At 38.7% G+C, this 24169-nt stretch overlaps 2 protein-coding genes across 3 annotated transcripts in view; one reads left to right on the top strand and one right to left on the bottom strand.

Moving 5' to 3' along the window:
• LOC121416858 (transcription elongation factor SPT5-like) overlaps window positions 1-1675 on the bottom strand; it is a 33412-nt gene extending 31737 nt beyond the window's left edge. Inside the window, exons 1-2 of the mRNA XM_041610379.1 lie at window positions 1405-1675; window positions 83-215 (exon numbers count right to left, since the gene is read on the bottom strand). Of these exons, the coding sequence (XP_041466313.1) occupies window positions 83-160 (78 nt within the window). The 5' untranslated portion in view covers window positions 161-215; window positions 1405-1675. The remainder of the gene's footprint in view (window positions 1-82; window positions 216-1404) is intronic.
• A 267-nt stretch (window positions 1676-1942) lies between these two features.
• Window positions 1943-24146, top strand: LOC121416857 (zinc finger CCCH domain-containing protein 4-like). 2 transcript variants are annotated; one of them, XM_041610377.1, is made up of 12 exons: window positions 1943-2235; window positions 9387-9565; window positions 10371-10594; window positions 10838-11145; window positions 11824-11935; window positions 12584-12757; window positions 13436-13536; window positions 14632-15364; window positions 16666-16817; window positions 17130-17479; window positions 18475-18828; window positions 20143-24146. In XM_041610377.1, exons 1-12 carry the CDS (start codon window positions 2153-2155, stop codon window positions 22287-22289), a joined length of 4917 nt encoding a protein of 1638 aa, XP_041466311.1. In that variant the 5' UTR covers window positions 1943-2152; the 3' UTR covers window positions 22290-24146. The 2 variants fall into 2 exon arrangements, with proteins under 2 accessions (XP_041466311.1, XP_041466312.1); XM_041610378.1 differs by having other exon boundaries at window positions 1945-2235; window positions 13436-13547; window positions 15255-15364.
• Window positions 24147-24169: the final 23 nt, after the last annotated feature.

Below are 24169 nucleotides of genomic sequence, written 5' to 3'. Positions count from 1 at the left end.
CATTTTTTCCATTGAAATTCAATAATCTACATGTATGAATATTGTTCATTTTAACCTGGCAACACCTGCATGAAATACTTACATCGCTATCTTTCTGAAAGCTTTCTTCCCCCTCCTCTTCTTCCTCCTCGGAGAAAATACTGTTGTCGCTGTCAGACATGATCAAGCTTGATCTAATTCACCAGTGCAGAGGGATGTAGTACCAACTACCAAGCCTGTGTAACAAAAACAAACATTGTAATAAATAGAGGTTAATACACTGAAGCCAATGTCCTTTCCAATTATGTAATTTTAAGGGAAAAGCTGAGAAATGTTCAGGTGTGACTTTGCCCATGATAGATCATTGTCTTGGCTTGTGTTTCTGTTGGTGCCCATAAATCAAAGCTAAAAAAAGGCAAACATCCTTAGTTAGGGAGTCTAGTTGAAGATTAGAACTACTGAATTCATAATTTTTTTATGTAGTAATCCAAAGCCAAAAAGGCATCCAAATTTTTAAGTGTTTTAACTACTCACCCCTATCTTATTTATCTGGTTTTTTTTTGCAAAAAAGGGAAATATCAAGCTGACTCAGCTCTGCAAGACAGCAGAGCCTCTGATCTGTAACTTAAGTGGAATAACCATTGTTTCTGGGGATTTATTTTAAACAATTTTTGTCATTTTACTACTGAAGTACAGTAATTGGTGAGTAGAGCCAACGTGGTTCAGTTGAACAACCAATGTACAGACTAAAGAGACTGAAGCTTTTGGTCTACACGACACCTACATGACCTAGAAATCTACTGTAGATCTAGATCTCAGGTGTTGAAACGGCTAGTAAAAAACAAGTGGAGCACCTCTTGCAGTCCCCCCTGCATTATGCGATTCAATAAAGCAGCAGCGCTGACTTTGAAATGTCTATTCCCCCCAGAACAACATTCATGTAGGCTAATGTGCTACTACTGTACGTTCACTGACCCTAAATGAGAATTGACCTTGATCAGGTGACCTCCGACTTATAAAAGATGAGCAATGATACTGATTACTGGATTACCACTAACGTTACATTGTAGCCGTAGGCTAGTTACTGTCTAGGCTAGTATGAGTAGATCTATATCCACATTTTATTTTCATTTTCATCCATAAACTTTTTAAGTTATGAATAGCATACTCATAGCAAATACCTCTCACGTCACTCAGTCTCAGACCCCCCTCTCTGATCTGTCTAAGTTTGAACTGTTCTTAAGAAGTTACCGATGTCTTGAGACTTGACTCTCATCAGTCTTGAGTCTTGTTTTACGAATATTTTCTGAGTCTTGCCTCTCATGCTCTTGGACTTGGCTTTTTTTTTTGGTAATATAGGCCCTAAATTTATTAATAAGGTCGTTTATTACTCTCGTTTCTTTTTATTGAACTTAATCAACTTACTGTATTCAGCTTCAACTAGGTCACTTGACTTCCACTCGATGACACCAGCTACGGGAACCCACCAGCTACTACCTAGCTTCAAGCTTCCTTGATGCTGCTTCTGTGTTCAACCACCAGCCCGATAACACACAGCACCGCCAGACTTTCCCGCAACTGTAAATTGGTTTTATGCTACCTAGCGCTGACCGCGGATCGCGAATGCACGCACTATCACATGCGGTACGTATCCGAGCTGTGTGTGAGAATTGCTGCTCGTAGTAATGTACGTTACGCTACGGAGCGTGCGTTCGTGCGCGCGCCTTTGCTGGAGCTTGTAAGAAATCAACTGAAAACGAAAAACTTTGAGAAAATGTATGAAATGGTTACTTTTTTTAAAGTCTTAGACTAGTCATTATACCCAAGAGTATACATATTTCAAATTGAATTTTCCATCGAGGAGTAATGTACAGTATTTTAGTACAAGCGAAAAAAAATAACCAATCATACATTGAAAATTCAATTCCAATTTTCTTTTCGAAGCTACCATAATTGAATTGACGCGGTAATGATGACGTCATCTTTCGAAGCATTTAGTACGCCATGTTTTTCATTCTGCGAAGGGGGAAATCTGCTCATCTCTAAATGAAAGAATGGATTCATCGTGAAATGGATGTGAAAATGCTGTGAAATGTAATCATTTCCTTAACAACATTGCATAGAACACATTGACGAGGAAAAATCGAGGAAACAAACAGGAAAACGTCAAAAAATGGCGCTTGAAACCCTGTTTGAAACACCCCCGCCTCTCGTGTCCTGTGAAAACAAAGAAAGCCTAAATGAAGGCTCAGAAAGGTCGAGTAGCTATTCTCAAAATAATATTTCTATCACATATCTTGTGTAGCGTAAGTACATACACAAAGCTGTAGCAAATTGGTGATGTTCTGTGGATTTTTAAGTATGATAAATCGTCAAAATTGCTTTCTTCGTAGACGCCCTTATGACGCCGTTGTCTCATTTGCCTAATTTATTCGCGTGACGTCATGTCTTCCCGCTTGTCGTGTGGATTGGTCCACTTTGGGAGAGGGAGGATTGTTGGGGTTGTTCTCTTCAGAGCTAGAGGGACCCGCAACGCTCACGACACCCATGCCATGGCATTGAATTCGATTATTGATGTTCTGTCTGAAGAAAGGGGCGAGGCCAAGGAGAGCTTCTGAAAGCTACTTTGGGCTTGACTTATCGAGCTTATTTGGGGGATGTTGGAATTAAATACTCTCTGTGGAATACTTAGAATATAGAAATGTATTTTGCATTGACAGAAGATAAATTGTTTATGTAACCCAACCCTCCCCTTTGTCATTCACCCCACGGTCTTCCTTTGTAGACTACATAGAGCTAGTTCAGTGTTAATCATGTGTACTGTTTCACGGCAAAGTTCGTTGACCTGCGGTGTATAGTCTTTGTATTTCAGACTAATATCAGAGAATTCATGCACTTTGTTGAGACTTGAGTCATTTTGCCAAGGGCCAGTGTCAAAGTCAGACTAAAGAAAGCACTGTTTATCAAATTGCTAGACAGGGCATTTGAGGGGTTTTTAAATTTGACCAATACTAATATTGAACCAGAGTATTGTGCTTTGCCTGTCATTTTTTGTTCAGTTATTTTTGTTTTGAGCACACCAAACTCTTGGGTTAGAATAGATGTTGGCCTAGCTCAAGCAAGATTTTTTTATTTGTTTTTAAGTTGGACTTTATAGTTTAACTGTTCTTATTTTTCAAATCTCTGGCCTGGTTACATGCATTTCATTACTTTAACCAAATTAACCTCATTTTCCTTCATACTTGTCAAACATTAGATTTTATTCACTAGACAATTGTAAAATCCCTATAAATCTGCAAAATATATGAAAGTAAAAAAATAATGTTTATTTTGCATTAGAATTATTCTATCTTTATAAAAATGGAGGGATGCATTTGGCAGGGGACTTTCATAAGCAAATAGAATTATTGATAGTAATTTCAAGCTCCTGAAGAAATGACCTTGAATTAAATGCAGTGAATTGGAAGAATAATATCCTTTCAATCCGCTGTATTCATTGACAATGATTGCTACATGTACGCATTCCAAGTGCAGTTGTGATTTGATCAATAGATTGAAGCCTATTATGTTAGTCTACTTAAAGAGACCCTGATAAGCAATTTCTTGAGAAATGAGGTTTTTTCTGTTTCAGCTGTGTTGGCCAAGCTTCAGTGGAAAATTGACAATAATAATTATATGCAAATTATATATATAGTGTAGTCTAAACTTCAGACAGCTGTGATACCATGGTTTGACAAATTAGTTTGTTCTACACAGCAAAAATATATAGGCCTAGGCCTATATTTTCTATTTTTATGCAATTAATGTTATTGGGGCCAACGTTTTTAGAAAAACTAATAGGGAAATTGGCAATGATGCAGGCAAACTGCTAAAGTCTATAGGCTTATATTAATTTTCATACACAATATAGGAGTCTGTTTGCATTAGCCTAAATGGCCAGGAAGTGAAATGAATCGTTTCTGCCTATACATTCCTTTGTCTCTTGAAAGTTTTCGGATTTCTAACGTTAGTTGTAATTTAGAGGGGCTATTTTGCAACTATACTTGGGGTGGGGCTGCTGGGGCCTTTTAGGGGTCTCCATAATGCCAAATTAGCCTATTTAAAAAAAAGTGTTTTTTGTGTCTATTTTTATTATTTATATTATTATTTTGGGGAGGATTTTTTTATCTAATATTGTTATTTTCATTTATTTTCTAAAGGGGAATATCTGCACATCTCGAATCCACAGACCATCAAAGAAATCCAATTGGCTACTCTTTGTGTATGTTGATACATTGATTTATAAGCTGGCAATGTATGCATGCATGTTTGGTGTAAAATTTAATGTTCAGCTTGTAGGCTGTAGATATATGCGCATTACATATGAAAACCCCATTCCTAGAATGAGTGAAGGTGAATGTGGAAATATTTGGGATGCAGGTTGATGAGAGTGTCTTTTCTGTCATTTTTTCCCCCTGATTGATTGCCTCTGAATTCATTTGATAAAGTAGCAACTTGTCCCCTAGGTATCTCAATACAGTTTTTTCTCTATATAAGCATCTGTAAACAACATATGCCCTAGCTGTTCTCTATAATGAAAACAAAATATAAGCATATTTATGTCAATGTAAGTTAGCCTATTCTGATTATATTCTGTGAATTTAGTATGAGGCTATTTGCACTTTTTATTACTGTTTATTGAGTAAAAGCAATTAAGTCTGATTTGATAAATATGAATAATACATTATAATATTTTATTATGATTATTACCATCATTATAGTATATCTTTTGTCTTGACATGCAATACTCCAACAACCGGAACCCCCCCTAAAAAAAAGATGTAAAAAAAGAAAAAAAAATGCCATGGAATATTGACGTTCAATATTCCCTATGATAGCCAAATCAAATCCAAAATCCTTATCTCCTTTTCCCTTCATTTCAGCCACCCACCTCTTTTATCAAGAAAGGTTTGACCCCCCCCCCCCCCATGTCTCATAATGCCATTCCATTGTTTTTTCCCACACTTTACCATATTATAGGACAAGTCCACCCCAACAAATAGTTGATTTGAATAAAAAGAGAAAAATCGGACAAGTATAACACTGAAAATTTTGTCGAAATTGGATGTATATTAGGAAAGTTATGACATTTTAAAGTGTTGCTTAATTTCACAAAATTGTTATTTGCACATCCTGGTTGGTATGGGAATGAGGAGCGTATGACGTCATCCACTCACAATTTCTGAAGTATGAAATATAACTTTCTCCTCATTGTCGAGTGAGATAACGATTAATTCCTCCCTTAACATGTTGAATTAGCATTATTCAATACTACATGGTACATTCAAGTTGGTCCTTTAATATTGTCAAATCTATAAAAAAATGAAATATTGTATAATAAAACAATTAAAAAAAAAAGTGAGTGATGGACATCATCGACTGACTCAGACTCACCTAGTTTTGCTTATCACTGTTTTGTGAAAAAATAAGCGAAATTTTAAAATGTCATAACTTTCTTATTTTACATCCGATTTCGATCAAATTTTCAGCACTATGCTAGTTTGATTTTTCTCTATTTATTCAAGTCACCATTTTCCTAGAGTGGGCTTGACCTTTAACAACTCGTTGCAAGTCGTGGGCAATCTGCCCCCCCCCCCTGACGAGCTTGAAAACCTTTTTTGCCCCCCCCCCCTCTGACAAGCTTGAATATCTATATGAACTTGAAGACCCTTTTTTTGTCAATTTTTCCTGGTACGAAATCCTTTATTTATGATTGAAGACCTTTTTTGGGGGGGGAGTTCAAAATTTTTAGACGGTTTTGCCCCCACCCCCCCCCCCCCTGTGGAAAATTCTAGGTACGCTAGTTACTCTTTGATTGTGGATACCAACGGGAAAGACTATAGAAAAGTTTGTTACCAAAAAATGACAACAGATTGCAATATGGTTAATGAAGAAATATTCATTATGAAAGAAAAACACTCCAAAATAATATGAGGTTACTTAAGATTTCTTATTTATTAAAACAAAAAAAGTTATGAAATGGAAGGGGGAAAAGGGCCTTTGGCCTGTATGTTTTACAGAACACTACATGTAGGTACGTTAATGTATGTTTTAACCAATATATGACTGAAAGTTACCTCCCAACATACATGTATTGCCATCGGGGGGGGGAGATCTTTGCATGATGGTTCTGCATTGCCAGCCCAAATTTAAACATCTTTCTTTTTTTTTTACATTTTCCTGCATTCGGAACCTCTTTTTGTACTTAAATTAAATGTTTCATTTCATTAGTGTGAGTATATTGACAAGAAACATGAAAAGTTTTGATCCTGTATTAAAAGGTTGGAAGAGTCCCTAAAAGGGTCTGAATAAGTAGACTAGTGAACTGCGCTCAATAAAGCCGAGGGGAAAATGTCCATATTAAATGCTTTTAAAAAAAGCCAAATGTGGTGCATATTGATTTTTTCTTCCTTTATTTTAAGAAACAATTTCTTCTTTCCTTTTTTTAACACTTTGCTCAAATTTGATTCATTTCAATCTATTTGGGTAACGTTTTACACTAGTATCATGTTGTCCCTCATAGAATGCGAATACCCCCCTTCCCACAGAGTGGTATATGCCAAGGTGATGGCAACTCATGAATATGCAGTTTTTTGGCAACCACTGATTGGATGGCTATTTATACACCCTATTCATATTCATTATGTAGAGGGTTACAGTACATACATTTTCTGTGAGGAAATGGAAATGCGATCTCATATATGCAGTCAAACTGTCAATGTGTGATTCATTCTATATCTTTCAAACTCAAGTATTCCATGTACTAGTAATCAATACAGTATCAAAGTTGATATGAAGAGGAGGTAATGGCATGCTGTATGTTGGGATGGGGTGGGATCATGATTAGGCCAGAAATGTGAAGTGACAATACTTCTATATATTGTCAACATTTACTTGAAATGGGTAAGCCTACATGCATGCAAGTAGTCACTTCAGTTGTTTTCCAAGTGTTTAATTGACTGATTGTCTGGATTATTAAAAAAAATTGGCACTGAAGGCCACTCCCTCCCCCCCCCCCCCACCTTCTTAAAAAATAGCATGCCCAAACCTATGTTATCTAATAATTACAATATAGGCCCTAATAATAATAATAATTATTGTATAATAATAAAATGAGAATAATTATAGTAGTATATTAATGATAATGATAATAATAACATGTATAGTGCTATTCCGAAATAACAAAGTTTCTCTGTGTCTTACACAATTTTTGGAGTATAAAAAGCTCACAATGCATGGAAAGGTTATTGATTAAAACGGATTAACAATCTTGATTCTTCCTTCAAATGTAGATCTGCAATTAGTTTTTATAAAACAGTAAACCTACTTGGCTCTTTTTTGACTGTCCCTCTATTCCACCCTTCTTCCTGCTGCCACCGACTAGTTTAATGACAGAATTAGGCCTTTATGGTTCAAACATCAGTGAAAATGTCAAATTAATTCATTTACTGTCTGAACTTGAATTACTTAAGCATGCAGGGCCCCTTTGCAATATGCACTTTGAATGTTTATAGATAGATCTCTAGCCTTGTACACACTAATCCATTAACCGTGTCTGTTTGGCCAGCAGGGAATCCAAACAAAGGAATTTAGATCTGGGGGGGGGGGGATTATAATGCTCGTGTTCAAGAATAATTACTTCCAATTATTCTGAAGAAAAATTATTATACATTGACATTATAATGATGTCATATGATAATAATACATATAATACACCATCTGGGAATAATACTACAATAGTAATAATGATAAAACTAATTATAATGATGATAATGATGAAGATGGTGCTGATAATGATAATAAAATTTGTGAATAATATGAATAACATCATAATTCTTATGATGACAGTTATAACCATTTGTATCCAATCTGCTGAGAATTTGAAGTGCTCAATATGTATAGTAACTATTTTACATGAGGACAAATGAACAAGACTATTGAATCGTTGAAATAAAAAAATGTGCTGGATTAATGCTTAAAATACATGTTCTGGGGGCTTTCTTAACTTCCATGATTTTTTTCTCCTAATTTGGAATGAAAAACAAATATTGCATGTTTATTGAAAATGAGCGTCTCTGCTCAAGGCTCTACTTATAGTTATGATTAAATCATAGAATGGGAAAAATATATACTGCTCATATCCACTCATAGCTTTACGTATATGAAGGTGCCGTCATTTTTAGCAGTATGTCAACCACCGTCTCTGTCTGTTTCTCTCCCTCTCTCTTTCTTTCGCTCTCTCTTGTTTGCTATTATCAGGGATACCAGTTTTCAGGCAAAAGCCTGAATTCAGGCCATAGTTTTAGTATTTTTATGTACAAAATATTGTATTCTAGGTGATTTTCAGGCCCTCTGATCAATTCCAACTGCCATCCCTATATTATATTCCGTATTGCTGCAAACTCTAATAGCCATAGTTTGAAAGAGAATTCTACTTGAACTTTGAAAATTGCTTGAAGTAAAGCCAACATGGTCCTAGGAAGCAGACGTATCCCCATACTCCGGTACCTACGGGTGTAGGATTGGAGCTGTGATTTTCCTATTTCCTTTCTCTGTCATTTCCATCCTGCTTGCATACTAGTAGGCCTATATAGCATATTTTTAGCAATAGCCCTGGTTTTAATTTGTGAGACAAACCTACTTGACTTTAAATCCTAGTAGATATAAAAAAAAGGAAGAAGAAATGATAGAAAAAAAACATAGAAAAGAAAAAGAAAAATGAAAGGAAAAAGAAATAAATATTTGAATTTTAGTTTTTTCAATTTTAAGAAAACAAACGTTAATAATATAATATGTATTATGGCGAAAATAGTCTAATTGACTGGTTGCCCCAGCAGGGGTGGTGCCCCCCCCCCCAAAAAAAAAAAAAATATCAATACCTGGGGCTGGGGGTGCTGCATGTATTATTTCCCATAGGCAGTACCCCCAGGAAATGTGGTAGGTATGCCAAATAGCAGAAATTCAACCAAAATCTGTTCAATTTGTAGCAAAATTTTTTTTTTTGCTTGTCATCTTCTCTTTAAGTGTATTTTATCTGACTGATTTTTAACAGAGATAGGTTTTATTTCATTTCAGATAAAATTGATCTCAGAATACCACTCATGATTTTCATAGATTTTCATCAATATATCATTATTATTGTTATTATTATTAAATTATTATCATCATCATCATCATTATTATTATTAATGTTATTACTGTTATTATTATATTATCAATACCATTATCATCACTATTCTTTATTATTATCATCATCATTATTATTATTGTTATTGTTGTGATTATATTATCAATACCATTATTATCATCACTATTCTTTATTGTCATCATCATAATCATTATTTTTATTGTTACTATTAATATTACAGGAATCCTGAAGAGGATGGCGAGATCTTGGAAGATGGTGAGCTCAGCGACGATGTCGGAGGAGTCCAGCAAACCGATGAGATGGGCAACGAAGAGGAGGGGTACATGGATGGAGGAGGCGGTAACTATGGTTACGAAAATGATGCAGGGGTGGAGGAGGAAATGGAAGAGCAAGAGCAAGGTATGACATTATTAACGGTAAATTGCCAATTCGTCCACTCACCACATAGTCTACTGTCATTTAGTCTAATGCCATTCCGTCCATCAACATTTCGTCTAACATCCATTTGGTCCAATTATCACTTTGTCTAATCACTATTTTGTCTGTGACCATTTTGTCTCATAACCAATTGGTCTTATATCTATTTCAATTTCATTCATTTTGCACAATTAACACTTAGTCCAATTAGACCAAATGGTATATGGACTAAATGCATGGCTAGTGGACCAGCTGGTTAATAGACAAAATGTTGAGTGGACAAATTGTCATTTAGACCATATGGATAGTGGACGAACTGATGGTAGACCAAATGATAGTAGATGAGCTGGCAATAGGACAAATTGGCATTAGACGAATTGGAAATAATCAGGTTTAATTTAGTATTGTGTGTGTGTGTGTAGATACATGCTTAAGAGCAATCTGAATCGGGCTATGAATTGGCTAGATTTCAGATCTTTGTATTGTCAGGAGTAACTTTTAGAACAGCTTTATGATATTAGATCAGCCATCAGGGCCCTGTATTAGTGATATTAGGGCTGATATCTGTGATTGTTCATACTTATAATAGAGAACGCACTTGTACCAAGCTTTATGTTGCCCCGGGGCATATCGTTTCATAAATCCTATTGGCATAAACTGTGTAAAACTTGTTATTGCCTAACAGTGATCTAATAACAGTCATAGGCCATTTCTTATCCTTAAATCCAGTTACAAAATGCCCCCTTAACATAATTTTTCGTAACCTTTTCCCTTTCTCCATCTGCAGTCTTTGAAACCCCTCGCAAGAGCAGGAGACGCCACCGTCATCGGGAACATAAGGAAGAAGGCGATGATGAGGAGGAGGAGGAGGAAGGGAACGAGGAGGGGGAGGATGATCGAGAAAGAAGGAGGAGACGGAAGAGGAGGAAGGAGAAGCACAGTAGCAGACGGCACCATCACAAGAAGTCGAAAAGAAGAAAAAGGCATCATTCTAGCGAAGAAGAAAATGGGGTAAGATGATATAAGCCCTAGAGATATTAGTTTTTGCTTGTGTTTGTTCTAACTATTTGTAAGATCAGTCGTTAAGGGCCGAATACTGTGTAACACAAACCTCAATGATTAATTTTGGGACTAATTTTTACAGCTGGTCATATACAAATATCCATTGAAATCAATGGTAGTAATCTGCCCAACAGTTGATCACTATGTTCTATATCTTTCAACGCTCTTTTCGCTGTATCTTTCCATAACCAGAGTCCTGAAGACGTGGATGCAGACGGAGCACGGGCCCCTTCAAAGAAGAGACGCTCCGTTCACCGAGAAAGAAGACACCCTTCCGAGCAGGACGAGGAGGAAGACTGGCACGGCGAGATGGACGGTCCCGATGACGAAGGCAGGATGGAGAGAGCGAGAGGAAGGAGGGGGCAGAGGAGGATGAGTAGGGGAGGTGATATGTGGGGGATGAGAGGCATGGAAGAGCAGCAGGAGGAACAGGGATACGGGAGCTCTGGAGCCGATTCGTGGGAGGAGGAGATGAGGAAGTACAAAGCCCACCAGGCAGGGTGAGTAAAACAGAAAATTTCCTCTGTTCGTTTATGGGATATGGAGTCTTGGGTAAGAGATGATTGGGAATGGGGAAGTACAGTATTGGGTCTACACCCTTTCGCAGGCAGATCTTCTTCTCGGGTCATTGTAGGAGTCCTATCCAGTGTAGGGCACAAGGTCTGGCTTTGTAGGGGGAAGACTCCAGATCTTTGGCAGTGCATGACACTGGTAGTATGGTGAAATTAAACATTTTTTTTTATCACGACTGGTGCTGATTTATTTTTATGATGTAGTGGCAGCAGTGGGATTGCTTAATATTAATTATGGAAGGGGGTTATAATGTTATTTTTACAGAAACATTTAGGTTGAATGTTAGCACACAGGTGCTAATTGGGTACCGGTAGGAAACAACCGTCATTGTGGTTTGTTTAGCAAGTGTGTGCCTAACAGGCTGCTTGAAATGCTATGAATCCAGTGACCGGGTAATAATAATTGTGAAGCGCTTTGAACAGTCGTAGATTGATAAAGCGCTATATAAATGCAAATTATTATTATTATTATTATTGATGTGTTTGTGAGAAGCCATAAGTCATAAACAATGTCTTGATCTAGGCTTCCACCCATTGGAGATATTCTGAGAAGAGTAATCAGGAATTTTCAAGAATTACTGTCTCATTCTGACTCTCTCTACCCAGGTTTGTAGATGAAGAATCAGAGGAGGAGGAGATGTCACCCCGTATGGCTGGTGCCCAACGTGGGAGGGGTAGAGGCAGGGGCAGGGGAAAACCCCCTCCTGGTGCCAAACATGTAAGTATGTCACAGAAGAATAATGGTTATAGGGGGATGCTATGGGTCTCTCCATTTGGGAAGGGGTAGAAGACAGAATAGAATGTTGAGCTGATGGTGTCATCTCCCTGTTACTATGGTAACTGTCCTATAAAACAAGACTTGTCAGATAAAACGTCTGAAAAGGCCTTTCATAAAACGTTCCCCTGGAAGCTTATCAGCTTGTCAGAGTTATATGACATTGTGTGTACAGGTATGCAGATTCTGCCCTCCCAAGACTGAAATAATAAGGGTTAATTTCCAATTTATAATGGAAGATAATTATTGCTGAAATCTAATTTTTGCAAAGGGAGATGGGTTTCCAGTCATATGTATGAAAATATGAAAGAATTTTGATGATATGTGATGAAATAAGAAAAAGGAAAGTAGGGACATGACCTCGTACTCCCTCCTGTTCTACAAATTTATTGCTAAACTTTGAAATTCAATCACTTCATTATTTCAATGAAAATTTCAATGTTTTGCTGAATTATATTCTATTCAAATATTATTTTCAGCCTTTGGGACCTCTAAGCGTGATTTAATCTGCTGATTGATAAATCAGCAGTTTTCTGTTTAATTGTAATTCTTCTCTACGTAATCATCAATTTTATTGTTTATTCCATACAGAGTTTCATCCAAGAGAAATTGAAGAAGATAGCTCTCGCTGCTAAGATGAAAGGCAAAGGTCGAGGTCGTGGATCCGGGCCCCCCGGTCCTAAACCACCCAAAGAACCAGTAGGAGAGAAGAAGATGATGCTACACCTCATCTGCAAATTTTACCTTGAAGGTCGCTGCAAGAAGGTCAGTTCTCATCTCTCTAACAAGGGCTACTTTCCCATACAGATGCAATCAATATCTGCACTCCATTGCAACTTTTTTATTGTATCACATTTTTCAGACTTCCAATTACGTATGAATATACAAGTAATTATCCTGACTAAGATCTTGGGAAGTAATGAAAAGAAATGTGCACAATATTTATAATTGATTTAACTTTTTGTACTTGGTTCATTATAGACTTTCTGCCGTGATTAATTGAACTTACATGTGTATATAGGGCCCTTAGCTTTTAAGCATTTAGTGTCATGACTTGTCTTTAGCCTTAGTTGATCAGTGTTTTATCTTGGAATTGGCAACATTATTTTGTTGGAATATAATTCTTGCACTTATGGAACTTGTGTTGTCATTTGGACCGACAGACGTTTTGATAATTCCATTGCATTGCCAATTAAATGATTTTTATTTCTTCTTTTCATTAAGCTTTTTTAAAGAATCAAAATAAAAAAATAAATAGAAAAGGGAAAGTAAGAATGTGGTATATGAAGATTTTATTTTATATGATACAATTTAGTTCTCTTATACATGTAGCTCTGCAAAAAAAGGTTGCTTGCCCAATTGACTAATTTGGTGACTATACATGAAAGGGTTGAAGAACTTACATATTTCATTAATTGTTTTGCATTTGATTATATTTCACAGGGAGAGAACTGTACTTATAGCCATGATCTGACGCAACAGAGAAAGCAAGAACTCTGCAAATTTTACGTCAGCGGCTTCTGCAATAAAGGAGATACTTGCCTGTACATGCATGATATCCTTTCTATCTCTTACTTTATTAAAGAAACCAGGGTCAGGTTTTGTGAGGCTCTTAGGGGTTTTCACACCAGGGGGCGGGGTGTTTCACAAAAAAATTAAGTTTGACTGAATAAATTGATTTCAATTAATGTTGAAAATGTACCTTGCCCAAGGGATGGGTTTTTTGTTCAGTAAAATGGAACAATATAAATCAGCATCTGCATAAAATACTGAAGCTTTATATGACTTCATTGTCTGGTTTATTAGGGGCGGGCAAGCTAGTTATTTGGTTTTATTTCGTCTCTTGTTTAACATTCAATTTGTTTTTAGGAGACATACCATAAACATTGTGCAGTTTCTACTGCATGATTTATTAATGTTCATTATACTAAGGTACTTTTTAGTCATATCCACAATTGGGATTTTGTAGCGGGTTTGAAAGCTGTCATATTAATGTCTACTTACTTCTATTGATGTACCTTAGGCTAACATCGTATGTCCAGTTTTATTCCACTGTTTGTTTTATTCTTTGCCAGATAGGCCTGTGTTGCTTGCTGCAATAACCCTCACCATGTTATTGCTACAAGTTTGCACCAAGTTTCCTCCAAGTTGCCTCTCTCCTACCAGTCCGCTCTACTCACAACCTTTCCATCAACTTTATCGGCAACGTTTCCATGGGATTCGTGTCGGATGGGGCCAACAAATGTATTTCAAATACAACAATCGATGTTTTGCAATTTCCATTAGATTATTCATTTTGGAAACGCGGAAAGACGTTCTTGGGGGCCACAAGGGACCACTTTATTTGTGCTAAACCATGAACTCCATCACTATGTCATCTCAATCGAAAATATTCAAAGCAGAAGGAAATGTGCTGCTATTTGGGAAAGTTTGATATACGTATATAGCTTTAGCGTAGGAGAGATGCAGGCTTTTGTTTATTTTCACCTCAGTTTCCTCCTATTAATACAGAGATGAAAAATAGTTGATTATAGTCCCATGGATGAGGATTGATTATAGAGAAGACAGTGGTTTACTAGAAATACAAGAGCACATTTCCTTAACATGGTCCCTTGTGTTTTTGTGTCTTTGGCATCTAGCCATTGTAGCCATTGCCCGTTAAGCTCGGAAGATGAGGGCACTGTTCATGGCGATGAGGAGATGCAGAGAGGAGAGAGGTCGGCCAGGAGAAAAGGGGAGGTTGTTGAGGGTTCCGATATGGACTTAGCTAGCGACATAGACCAAGACCCTTGGCCAGAACCCGGTCTTCCCCCTTGGGTCCCAACCAAAGAAGACCTAGAGATTGAGAAAAGACTCTGGTGCTGGATGACCCCGGACCAGTTACCCGATCGTCCAGACCTTGTTGAAGAGCTAGGGACCGCTATCGGGTCCTGGTTCCGTGCCGATCCCTCAAACATGTACGAAGATGCTCTTGAATTTGCAGAGTATTGGGTCAGGCATGAAATGGAAAAGGTGGAGGCCCAGAAAGAAGCCCTGGGGGACTCTATCGAACCTGGTCTTGGCGCTTGGGTTCCAGTTCAGGAACCTGCTCTGGAAGACATTGTAGACATTGATCCCAAAGTAATAGACCCAGATAGACCTGGTCCGGGGTATCATTTCTATACTACACCTGGGCCAGAGGAAACTGTTCTTCGTTGGGCCTATTTACCAAAGAGCGCCCTCCTCCATGCACCTGATGTACCTTCCTTAACTCCTAATCTACGTGATTTCCCATGCAAGTACTTCCATTCAGGTTCAGAATGCTACCAAGGCGAGAAGTGCCGCTTCTCCCACGAACCATTGAATCCTCATACCAAGATGCTTCTGGAGAAGGTATGTATGAGTTTCGCAAAGGCGCAAATTCACAAAGTTATTTTTGAAAAACATCGGTAGGCTTTATGGTTCATGCATATTTCATCTGTAAATTACTTTGTATGTTGACAATAGGTGTTATTGTTACAGTGCCCCCAATGAATGACTGTTGCCGTGGTTAAGGGTGCTATTTTATTTATTCACGGTCCACTGTTTTGAAGAGACTCATTAATTCAAATGGACATTTTTCAATATGCGTTATAAATTAAGTATAATTTATGCATGAAATCTGTGCAAGCAATGGGTTCAACCGATTGTTTTCAACACCACCTTTGTGGATTTGGCCAAAAATATTTTTGTGATGGTATTATTTCTTTTTATCACTTCTACAGTCGAAGTCAGCATTCTTTCACAGTACTTTATACCATTCAGAGCTAGAGCAATTGGCTCACTGGACCATATCTTATGTGATTGCAGTCAAGTTTTAAGTTGTGTGTAAACTACTGTCAAAGCAAGCAGACTAGGGGGGTGTTTCATAAAACTGTAAGTCAAGAGTGACTTTAAGAACAACTGATAAATCCTTTCTTGTGGTAAATGATATTCACCATTAAATGTTCGTTGGTGATAATGTATCACGTAAGAAAGGTGCACCGGTCGCTCTTAACTTATGACCGATGATATTGGAAATTTGTTACAATGAATCTCTAATAGTCAAGATTTGATATATCACTTGTCGGAAAGAATGAATCATTGAAGTTTTAAAACTGAGACATCCCAATCCTACTGGCGAGAGTCTACACTCACAGGGAAAGGGTTGTAAGAATGTCAAATGCCAACTCATATTGATGATGACGATGATAGCATCCAGTTCTTTTACAACGCATAACACATAGCTAAGCGTGACCCTGTACACTAAAATGAAATAAGAGAATAAAGAGATGACATTAGAAAGTAAATGAAGAGTGTTGTGCACCGAGTTCATTCCATATTGAAACAAATACTTTATTTACTTAACCGGTGTGTTGGCTCAGTTGGTAGAGCGTCCGTCTCACAACCGGTAGGTTGGGGGTTCAAACCCCGTCCGCGTCAGACCAAAAGACATTAAAAGATGGGAGTTGCTGCTACCCTGTTTGGCATTCAAAGATTAAAGGGATAGAGCCTCGTCGATCTGGCGCTGCACAGCGGCTGCCGGGCCCACCATTGGGTGAAGCAAATTTTCAGAGTATTTCATTTCATGTCTATTTCGAACAATAAATTATGGATTTTCATTTTAGCAAATTCTTCAAATAATTTATATTTTTTTCCTTCATATTTCTTTCCAGTCCCTATCCTCTTTTGAAGAGTTTCAAGATGGTCCCCCACGCTCCCCGTCTAAGACTAAAGGTCTTCTTCCCACCCCTGGGGATACAAGTCACATACCATCTTTGCTTGACATTGACGTTCAGCCTCCACAGTTAGAGGAGCCACCAGGACCGTGAGTATCAAAATCATCTTGTACATGTAGCTGGGTAATTCCATCTGGGCCCTGTCTTACAAAGAGTTGTAATTGATCTGATTAACTTCAACCAGGATTGGGCTTTCTTCAATTCCAATTATCGAGCATTTTCTTTGTACATAAAGCTCAATTAATGACAACAGGATTAGTCTTAACCCTAACCCTCGGGGGGGGGGCCATAATGCCCCCCACCCCTGTGAATGACAAGAATAAAAATACCCCGGGAGATTCAGGGTTAATATGTACCTGTACTATCAGCATTTGTAACTTGATATTTTTCTTTCTTTGAAGGATGTCCTTTTACGGTGCTGACAATCCTGAGTACGCTGATCCCAGTCAGCAGGGACCTGATCAAGGGGACTACCAAGGACAGTTCCAAGACCAGCAAGGAGGACCTGGTCCATATTCAGACCAATACCAGCAGCAACAGCAGTATCCACAAGACCAGGACCAGTACCAGGACCCGTATGAGATGGTAAATCAGTTTGTGTCTCTGGCCCGATCGAACCACGATCAAGCGCAGAATCAGGATTCCACTCGTCGGGGCCAAGACCAGCAGGACGTGGATTCAAACAGAGGTCAGGAGACAACGCCCTTACCAAGCTCTCAAAGTGAGGACAACTCGGCTAGTTCGGACAAAGGTCAGTCGCCAGTGCCTTGTTGTGTAGTACCCACAGATACACAGTAAAAATTACGCTTAAAATGTTTATACAACACTGTTTACTATCATGTTGTAGTTGTTTAAACAGTTTAAAGAAGTGTTGAAAGTCCCGAACAACAAATTTTATTTTATTGTATATTCTCAGAAAATTAAGCGTGGTTGGTTTAAAGTGTTAACTAAGGTTCATATAGTAAAGCGTTTTATGAAATTTCAAACAGCGTTTTACTGTGTAATTCATGCCAAGTGAACATATTTTCTGAAAGATAACGAAGACAGTGTTCCATCATGTCCGTTTATAAAAAATGGTGAATAGGTTTCCGTAGGCCCAATGTAGTTTATATAAAACAAGACTTATCTTGAGTATGGGGTGAGAATTACATGTTGTATCACTTTCAAGGTTCTACCCTTCTATGGAATCAACAATCCAACCCTGATATGGCCTTTGACCTATTTTAAGATACAACTTAAGAGTGAAAGTCCAGCCATAAAAAGGAGTTTAAAGGTATTGTTTAACTTTGTGAGCAGCCGATTTAAACAAATTCTCAAACCAAGATGAAACATGTGTACAAGTGCATATATTAGAACAAATAAACCATGAAAACAACCATTATTGAGTATGAAGAGCTAAAGCTACAAGGCAAACCCCGATTTTGTAAATAGACGTCTTATAGACACCTAAAAAGTACACATAACTGTACGGGATGAAATAAGATGGTGTTTCCAGTCACTTTATATTTCAATTTTTGAAGAACTAAATGATTATTTTCGAACGCAATTTTTTCTGGGCTTCATTTTGTAACATATCACAGACACAGGTGACAAGTGTGACCTAGCTCAGATTTTTTAAAAGTCAAACCAATGTTAACCAATCACTTTAAAGCCATTGTAAATATCTGTCATATAGTGCTGATCCTGTAAGCAATCGTCTATGAACTATGACTAATTATGTCTTTTAAAATTATTCGTCCTCTGCAGAAATCTCTTCAAGTGACTTCCATCCACGTGAAAGAAAAACCCAACTTCCATCCCCTCCAACCGACAACAGTACTAAATCCCCTCCTCAAGAAGAAATGGAACAGTCCGGGCAGCAGGACACCTCAGCCCCTACGTCGTCCAGCGCTTCCAGGCCCGTCCAGGGTGAACTGTCTCCTGAGCCGTCGCCTCCCCAAGGTTCTCCTGCAGGCCAGAAGCCTGAGAAACAGTCCATCCCTGCCTCCATCCCGGCAAAGCAGAAGGCCCTCTTCATGAGGATACAACAGAAGCAGCATGATGGGAAGACAGGAAGTGATGTCAATTCAGAGTCAGATGACAATAGCAAGCATAAGTCATGTGAGTATCTTTCCCATTTGATATTTTAAAGTTTAAAGGCCACCGCACACCTTACGACCCGACCGGTTGCCGACTGGCTCGCGACTGGGTGAGGGGAGATGAGTCGCAAGGCAATCATAAGCCTCGACACCGCACACCTTGCGATCCGATCTGCGACTCACGCATGCGCTTTTTGCCCTTTGCCATAGCATCTGAGAAATTGCGCTTATTACTGCGTATGCGCGTTGTTTATCATGATACGCTTTATGCAACTGTCCTGTCTGATTGGCTGGAGGTTGGATTGAGCTTGCGATCCAGTCATAAGGATTTGACATGTCAAATCCTTCCGATTTTCCTTGCGACTTGTCTCTGACCGGTCTGCGACACTCAAGCTGACAAGTGCTGTGACGTCACATCTCCCCTCACCCAGTCGCAAGCCAGTCGGCGACCAGTCGGTCGTAAGGTGTGTGGTGGCCTTAAGACATACATTTATAACTGATTGCCATATGTTTCACTCGATTTTCTATAATGCCATAATTATTTCATTGTTCAGTGCTTTTATCAGTGAATAAATTGTACAATTAGTAGTTTTATGATTAGTAACTTTTCCCTTTTGATAACTTAAAATATTTTAGTTTGATTCATATTATCATTTAAAAAACAATATTGGTTTATTTATGTTACTAAGTATTGTTATCTTTGATTTAGATTTTGACTTAATTTTCATGTATGATATGATGATTTATGTTGTTCTTTATGTTTTTATCAGGTCATTGATTAAAAACAGTTTTATACTGATCTTTTGTACCTGAAATATGTTCTAATAGATAAATAAACAGCTCTTTTACTAAATTTATCACTCCTATTATCAAAAGTTTTGTCAAAATCCTTCTGATTCACTTCTCCACTGCGAGTCGCCATTTTGAACTGAGCGTCGTACACTTTCACTATGGCAGAGTGAATACAAACATTTGTAAATCACTGCAAAAGTTTTGATAACTTTTATGGAATAGTACCATCTGATGTCCATAATCTGAAATTTGATATACACACGCTGTTTTCATTGTAGGGGTATTTACAGCACGGTGCTGACGCCTCAAACAGAAGATAGGTCAAGCACATAATATTACGTGCCTCGCACAGATCGTACGCTCGCCCAGCACGTAATATTAATTGCTACACAGTCAAGTGGTTAAGCAGTGTGCAGATATATATTTTTCAACTAACGGGAGAAAGATATTTTCAAAAGTCATTCAACCCACAAGGGGAGAAATACCATTCACTATACAATAATGTCATAAACTTTCAATGTCTATTCATTTGTTTTGCTTGCAGCTCAAGATGAGGCCCTCTGGTATTCAAGCGATGAAGAGGAACGAGCTAAGAAGAAAAGCTCCTCTGCTAAGAAGATGAACGAGCCAGTCATAACCCCTAAGGATTCTGCAGAAAAAACGTCAGATCCAGGACTTCCTGCTGACACTGGTCTGAGCTCTGATGCTGTCAAAAAACTGACTGCCATCCAAATCCCAAGTGCTCTCGCCAATCTTTTCGCTGGAAAGACCACGCCCACAACTCCGTCGAGTTCTGGTAACCAGGTGACTTTCAATCTTCTTGATTTTGTCAAGAAGGGACCTGCAGCATCCAAACCCGCCCCTCTGACTCCTACTTCACCTCAGACTGAAATCTTGGACTCTCCTATGTCACCGGTCAATGAGGAGTTTAGGTTGATTGAATGTATTCGTGAACCAGGTAGACCAGACCCTCGTTCAGGGAGGGAGAAAAGGGACAAGTCTGATATGCGTTTTAGAGTTTTGCATTGGAAAGACAATAAATATTCCATCAATGACCCAGACGATAGGCCGTCACTGCAACCGATTGAGTTAACAACACCAACTGAGCTTAAAGGTCAGCCCAACTTTCCAAAGACAACTCTCTCTCAATTCATGCCTGGAAATCAAATGGCCCAACCCAGCATGACAGTGCCGCCAAGTCAAGGTCCTATTGACCCAAGAATGAAGAGAGATCCCCGGCTTGCAAGAATGCAAGGACTTGAGGAAGCCGCAGGTCCAAAGGATCCACGTATGAATAGAGACCCCAGGTCAATGGCTTCAAACGTGCCAAATATGCCAGACATGGGAATTAATAACATGCCCCCTCCCCTTCTGCCAATGCCTGATGAAAGAATGAGACACATGGGACCGGGTCCTAGACCTTCACCTCAAGATGGACTTTTACCCATGCCACCTGGGGGCCCGAGACCACCACTTGGACCACTGCCTCCGTTTATGCCAGGTCCTAGGGGTATGTTGCCGCCATTTGGTGGACCACTTCCTCCAATGGGTAGGTTTCCTCAAGATATGCCTCCCCCAGACATGAACATGCCACCTAGGGGTCCACCTTTCCAAGGACCTGGACCAAGAATGGGTCCTGGACCTGGGCATGGTCAACATCCTCCATTTATTAGGACTCCATTAATCAGACAGATGTCCGATGGATCAGGTAATGTCTCAGGCCCTCCCAATTTTCAGGGTGGACCAGGCCCAGGAGATCTGCCAATGAACAGATTTAGAGGACCTTCGCCAAACGATCCGAGGGGTAATGTCAATGACCCAAGGAACATTAATCCTAGACAAGCAGCTCCAGATCCGAGACAGGCAGCGCAGGATCCTAGGGATCAAAGACAGGCAGCACAGGACCCCAGAAGTCAAAGACAGATAGCACAGGATCCTCGAGATCCAAGACAGATGGCACAAGATCCGAGAGGTCAGAACCAGACAGTACAAGATCCTCGAGATCCTAGACAGACGGTGCAAGGTCCCAGAGATCCTAGACAGATGGCACAGGATCCCAGAGACCCACGACAAGGTCTTCAAGAATCGAGAGATCCCAGGCTTGCACAGACTGACTCTCGAGATCCCAGGAAAGGTCCTCCTGCAGAGAGCCGTGATCCTCGACTTATGAGGCAAATGAGCAGTAACAAGCCCGGAGGTGGCAGTCCTTCTCAGTCAGACAACTTGCCAGCTCAAGATATCGATGAAAGGTTGAACATTCCCAAACTTCAGGATGTTGATCTTCGTAGGCAGGTTCCTGACCGTAAAGCCAAATTGCAAGGATTCTCTATCCCAAAGTTGCCGAAGCGATGCGATGTAGCTGAAGCTGACACGACTAGTGGGGATCCTGATAATTTGGGTGGCAGCGGTGGGATTAGTCACAGGAAGGTACCCAGTGCGCACCACGGTCTTCCACAGGGTCTGTCATCGTTTGATGTCGGTGGTAAGACCAGGACTAATTTCCCCAGCGGGGATCCAAGGACTAATAGCGGGAGGGATTCTCCTCAAATGACCCTCCAGATTCAGATCCCTGGTAACGGGGAAGGCGATGGTGACATGGCTGCGGCAATCGCTCAACTAGCCGAGGAACCTGATATCCAACTTAAGGACATGTTCAAGACCCAGGATCCTACAGCATCGCCGTTCTGTTGATAACCCCATGAAAACCATGCCATTCTTGTGAGAAGCTGCCATTTGAAATGAGTACTTATTAGATTTAACACCAGTGACCCATGCATCATTTATCAGTTTCTTGGAACTTATTATTTGATATTTTTCTCTACTGCTATAAGCCACTGACAGCATGTTACTTGATTGGCTGATAACGATGCTGTCGTTAATTTTAAGCATTTGTTATTGATAGCAAGTTTCATGAAACAATCTGTTGGTTACAGTGAGATTCCCACCTGGAAGATTTAGCCATTATTATGGTAAGCTGTTTTGTCAATTATACTGTGTTTACACTGAATTGGCTTTTTCATAGCATGTAAACGTGAGTAACTTGCATCGGCTCGCGGTTCAGAACCGGCAATTTGCACCACCCAAGTAGTAGGTTCTGAACTGCGAGCCAATGCAGAATCGGCTTTTTTACTACGTGTAAACAGAAAGCCGATTCTGCATCGGCAATTTGTGTGCATTTCATTTACTTAAACATTGTGACGTAATTGTAAGCGCACTGATCCAGCTTTTGGTTCTGAACCAAAAGCCGATCAAGTGTAAACACGGTATTAATCTCATTTCAAGAATTAAATTCTTGTTATCAAGTGGCTTGCAATAAATATGTCACACACTGACTGAATCATTCTGGTGGAACAGCCTCCTCAATACATGTATATGAGAGAATGTTTATTTTGAAATTATTTGAAGACATGAGTCAGTTTTGTTTCAACATCATCATGAAGAAAATTGTCTTGTTATTTTTTGTTCATTCATATGGTACGTCCACATTGTATTAACATAGAAGGATGTGTTGAACTATGGCCGAGTGAAATGTAAGACTCAAATGGTATTTATATACAGTTAGTTTGTTCTGTGAACATATCAATTGTTGAAAGCTGAATACAATTTTATAACAAAGAGTAAAATAATGCCCTCCACTTTTGTACAATTTAACATCTATAGCTATATTCAGTATGAGGGTATGGATCCACTCATAACTTCATTGTCTAGGGTCATTTTTCATTGATTTTTGTAGTTTTTATTTCATTCCATCACATCTTTCTTCAAGTCAATATTTTCTTTCTCATATCTACTCTTTGCCATTTTGACTCCTTTTTTGTCTTCTTCCTCCCTCTTTTTTCCTCTTCTGACTTCTCCACCTTTTTCTTAATATTCCTCTTTTCTTTTTGCCATCTTTTTATTTTCCATCTTTCCTCTTTTACATCTTCTTTACCATTTTTTCTTCTGCTTCTTCGCCTAAGTCTTCCTCTTATTCTCCTTCATTTCTCTTCTTTTTTTACTCTTGATTTAATTTTCCTCTACAAAATTGAGAGAGTTGTAAAATATGAGAAACTTCTCTATGTACTTTCTATGGCGATTCTCAAATTGGCAATATCGCTTTAGAATGACAGACATGTGTGCAACCTTCTGTTTTCTGCCTCATTGGCACGAATTATATCTCAAGATAGACTGTATTGTCTCATTATGGACTCATATGTTTATATGTTTTCTAAAAATTGAATTTCCTATGATGTGTCTGAGCTGAGAAGAAAATAAAATGTGACCCTAAGACCAACAAGTCAGCTGACATATTTTTTTTATTATTACGCTTGAAATGCACATTTTAAGCTGTAAAGTGATGAGTAACTTGTCAAAATTAGACACCAATAACCTTATAAACTTCAAATTTTGACAGTATGATGAAGAAAACTTTTTTTTTCATATAGGCAAATTTACTTTTCGAATACCAAATGATTATTTTGTCTGTTTACAAAGAACCTTCCCTGGTGACATTTTATTTGTTTTGGGTGATGCTGAACATATTAAAATAGGAACTCAAACCACTTAAATTATCACTGAAAAATCAATGAAGT

This window comes from Lytechinus variegatus, chromosome 6, assembly GCF_018143015.1.
Source record: "Lytechinus variegatus isolate NC3 chromosome 6, Lvar_3.0, whole genome shotgun sequence".
NCBI classification, from domain to species: Eukaryota; Metazoa; Echinodermata; class Echinoidea; order Temnopleuroida; family Toxopneustidae; genus Lytechinus; species Lytechinus variegatus.
This window is presented reverse-complemented; position numbering and strand designations above follow the sequence as displayed.

Coding starts and splice junctions, on each gene's coding strand:
- LOC121416857 (XM_041610377.1), top strand. CDS start 2,153: ATGGCGCTTGAAACCCTGTTTGAAACACCCCCGCCTCTCGTGTCCTGT. Junction 11,936..12,583: donor CCCCTCCTGGTGCCAAACAT/GTAAGTATGTCA, acceptor TATTCCATACAG/AGTTTCATCCAAGAGAAATT. Junction 13,537..14,631: donor AATAAAGGAGATACTTGCCT/GTACATGCATGA, acceptor TTTGGCATCTAG/CCATTGTAGCCATTGCCCGT.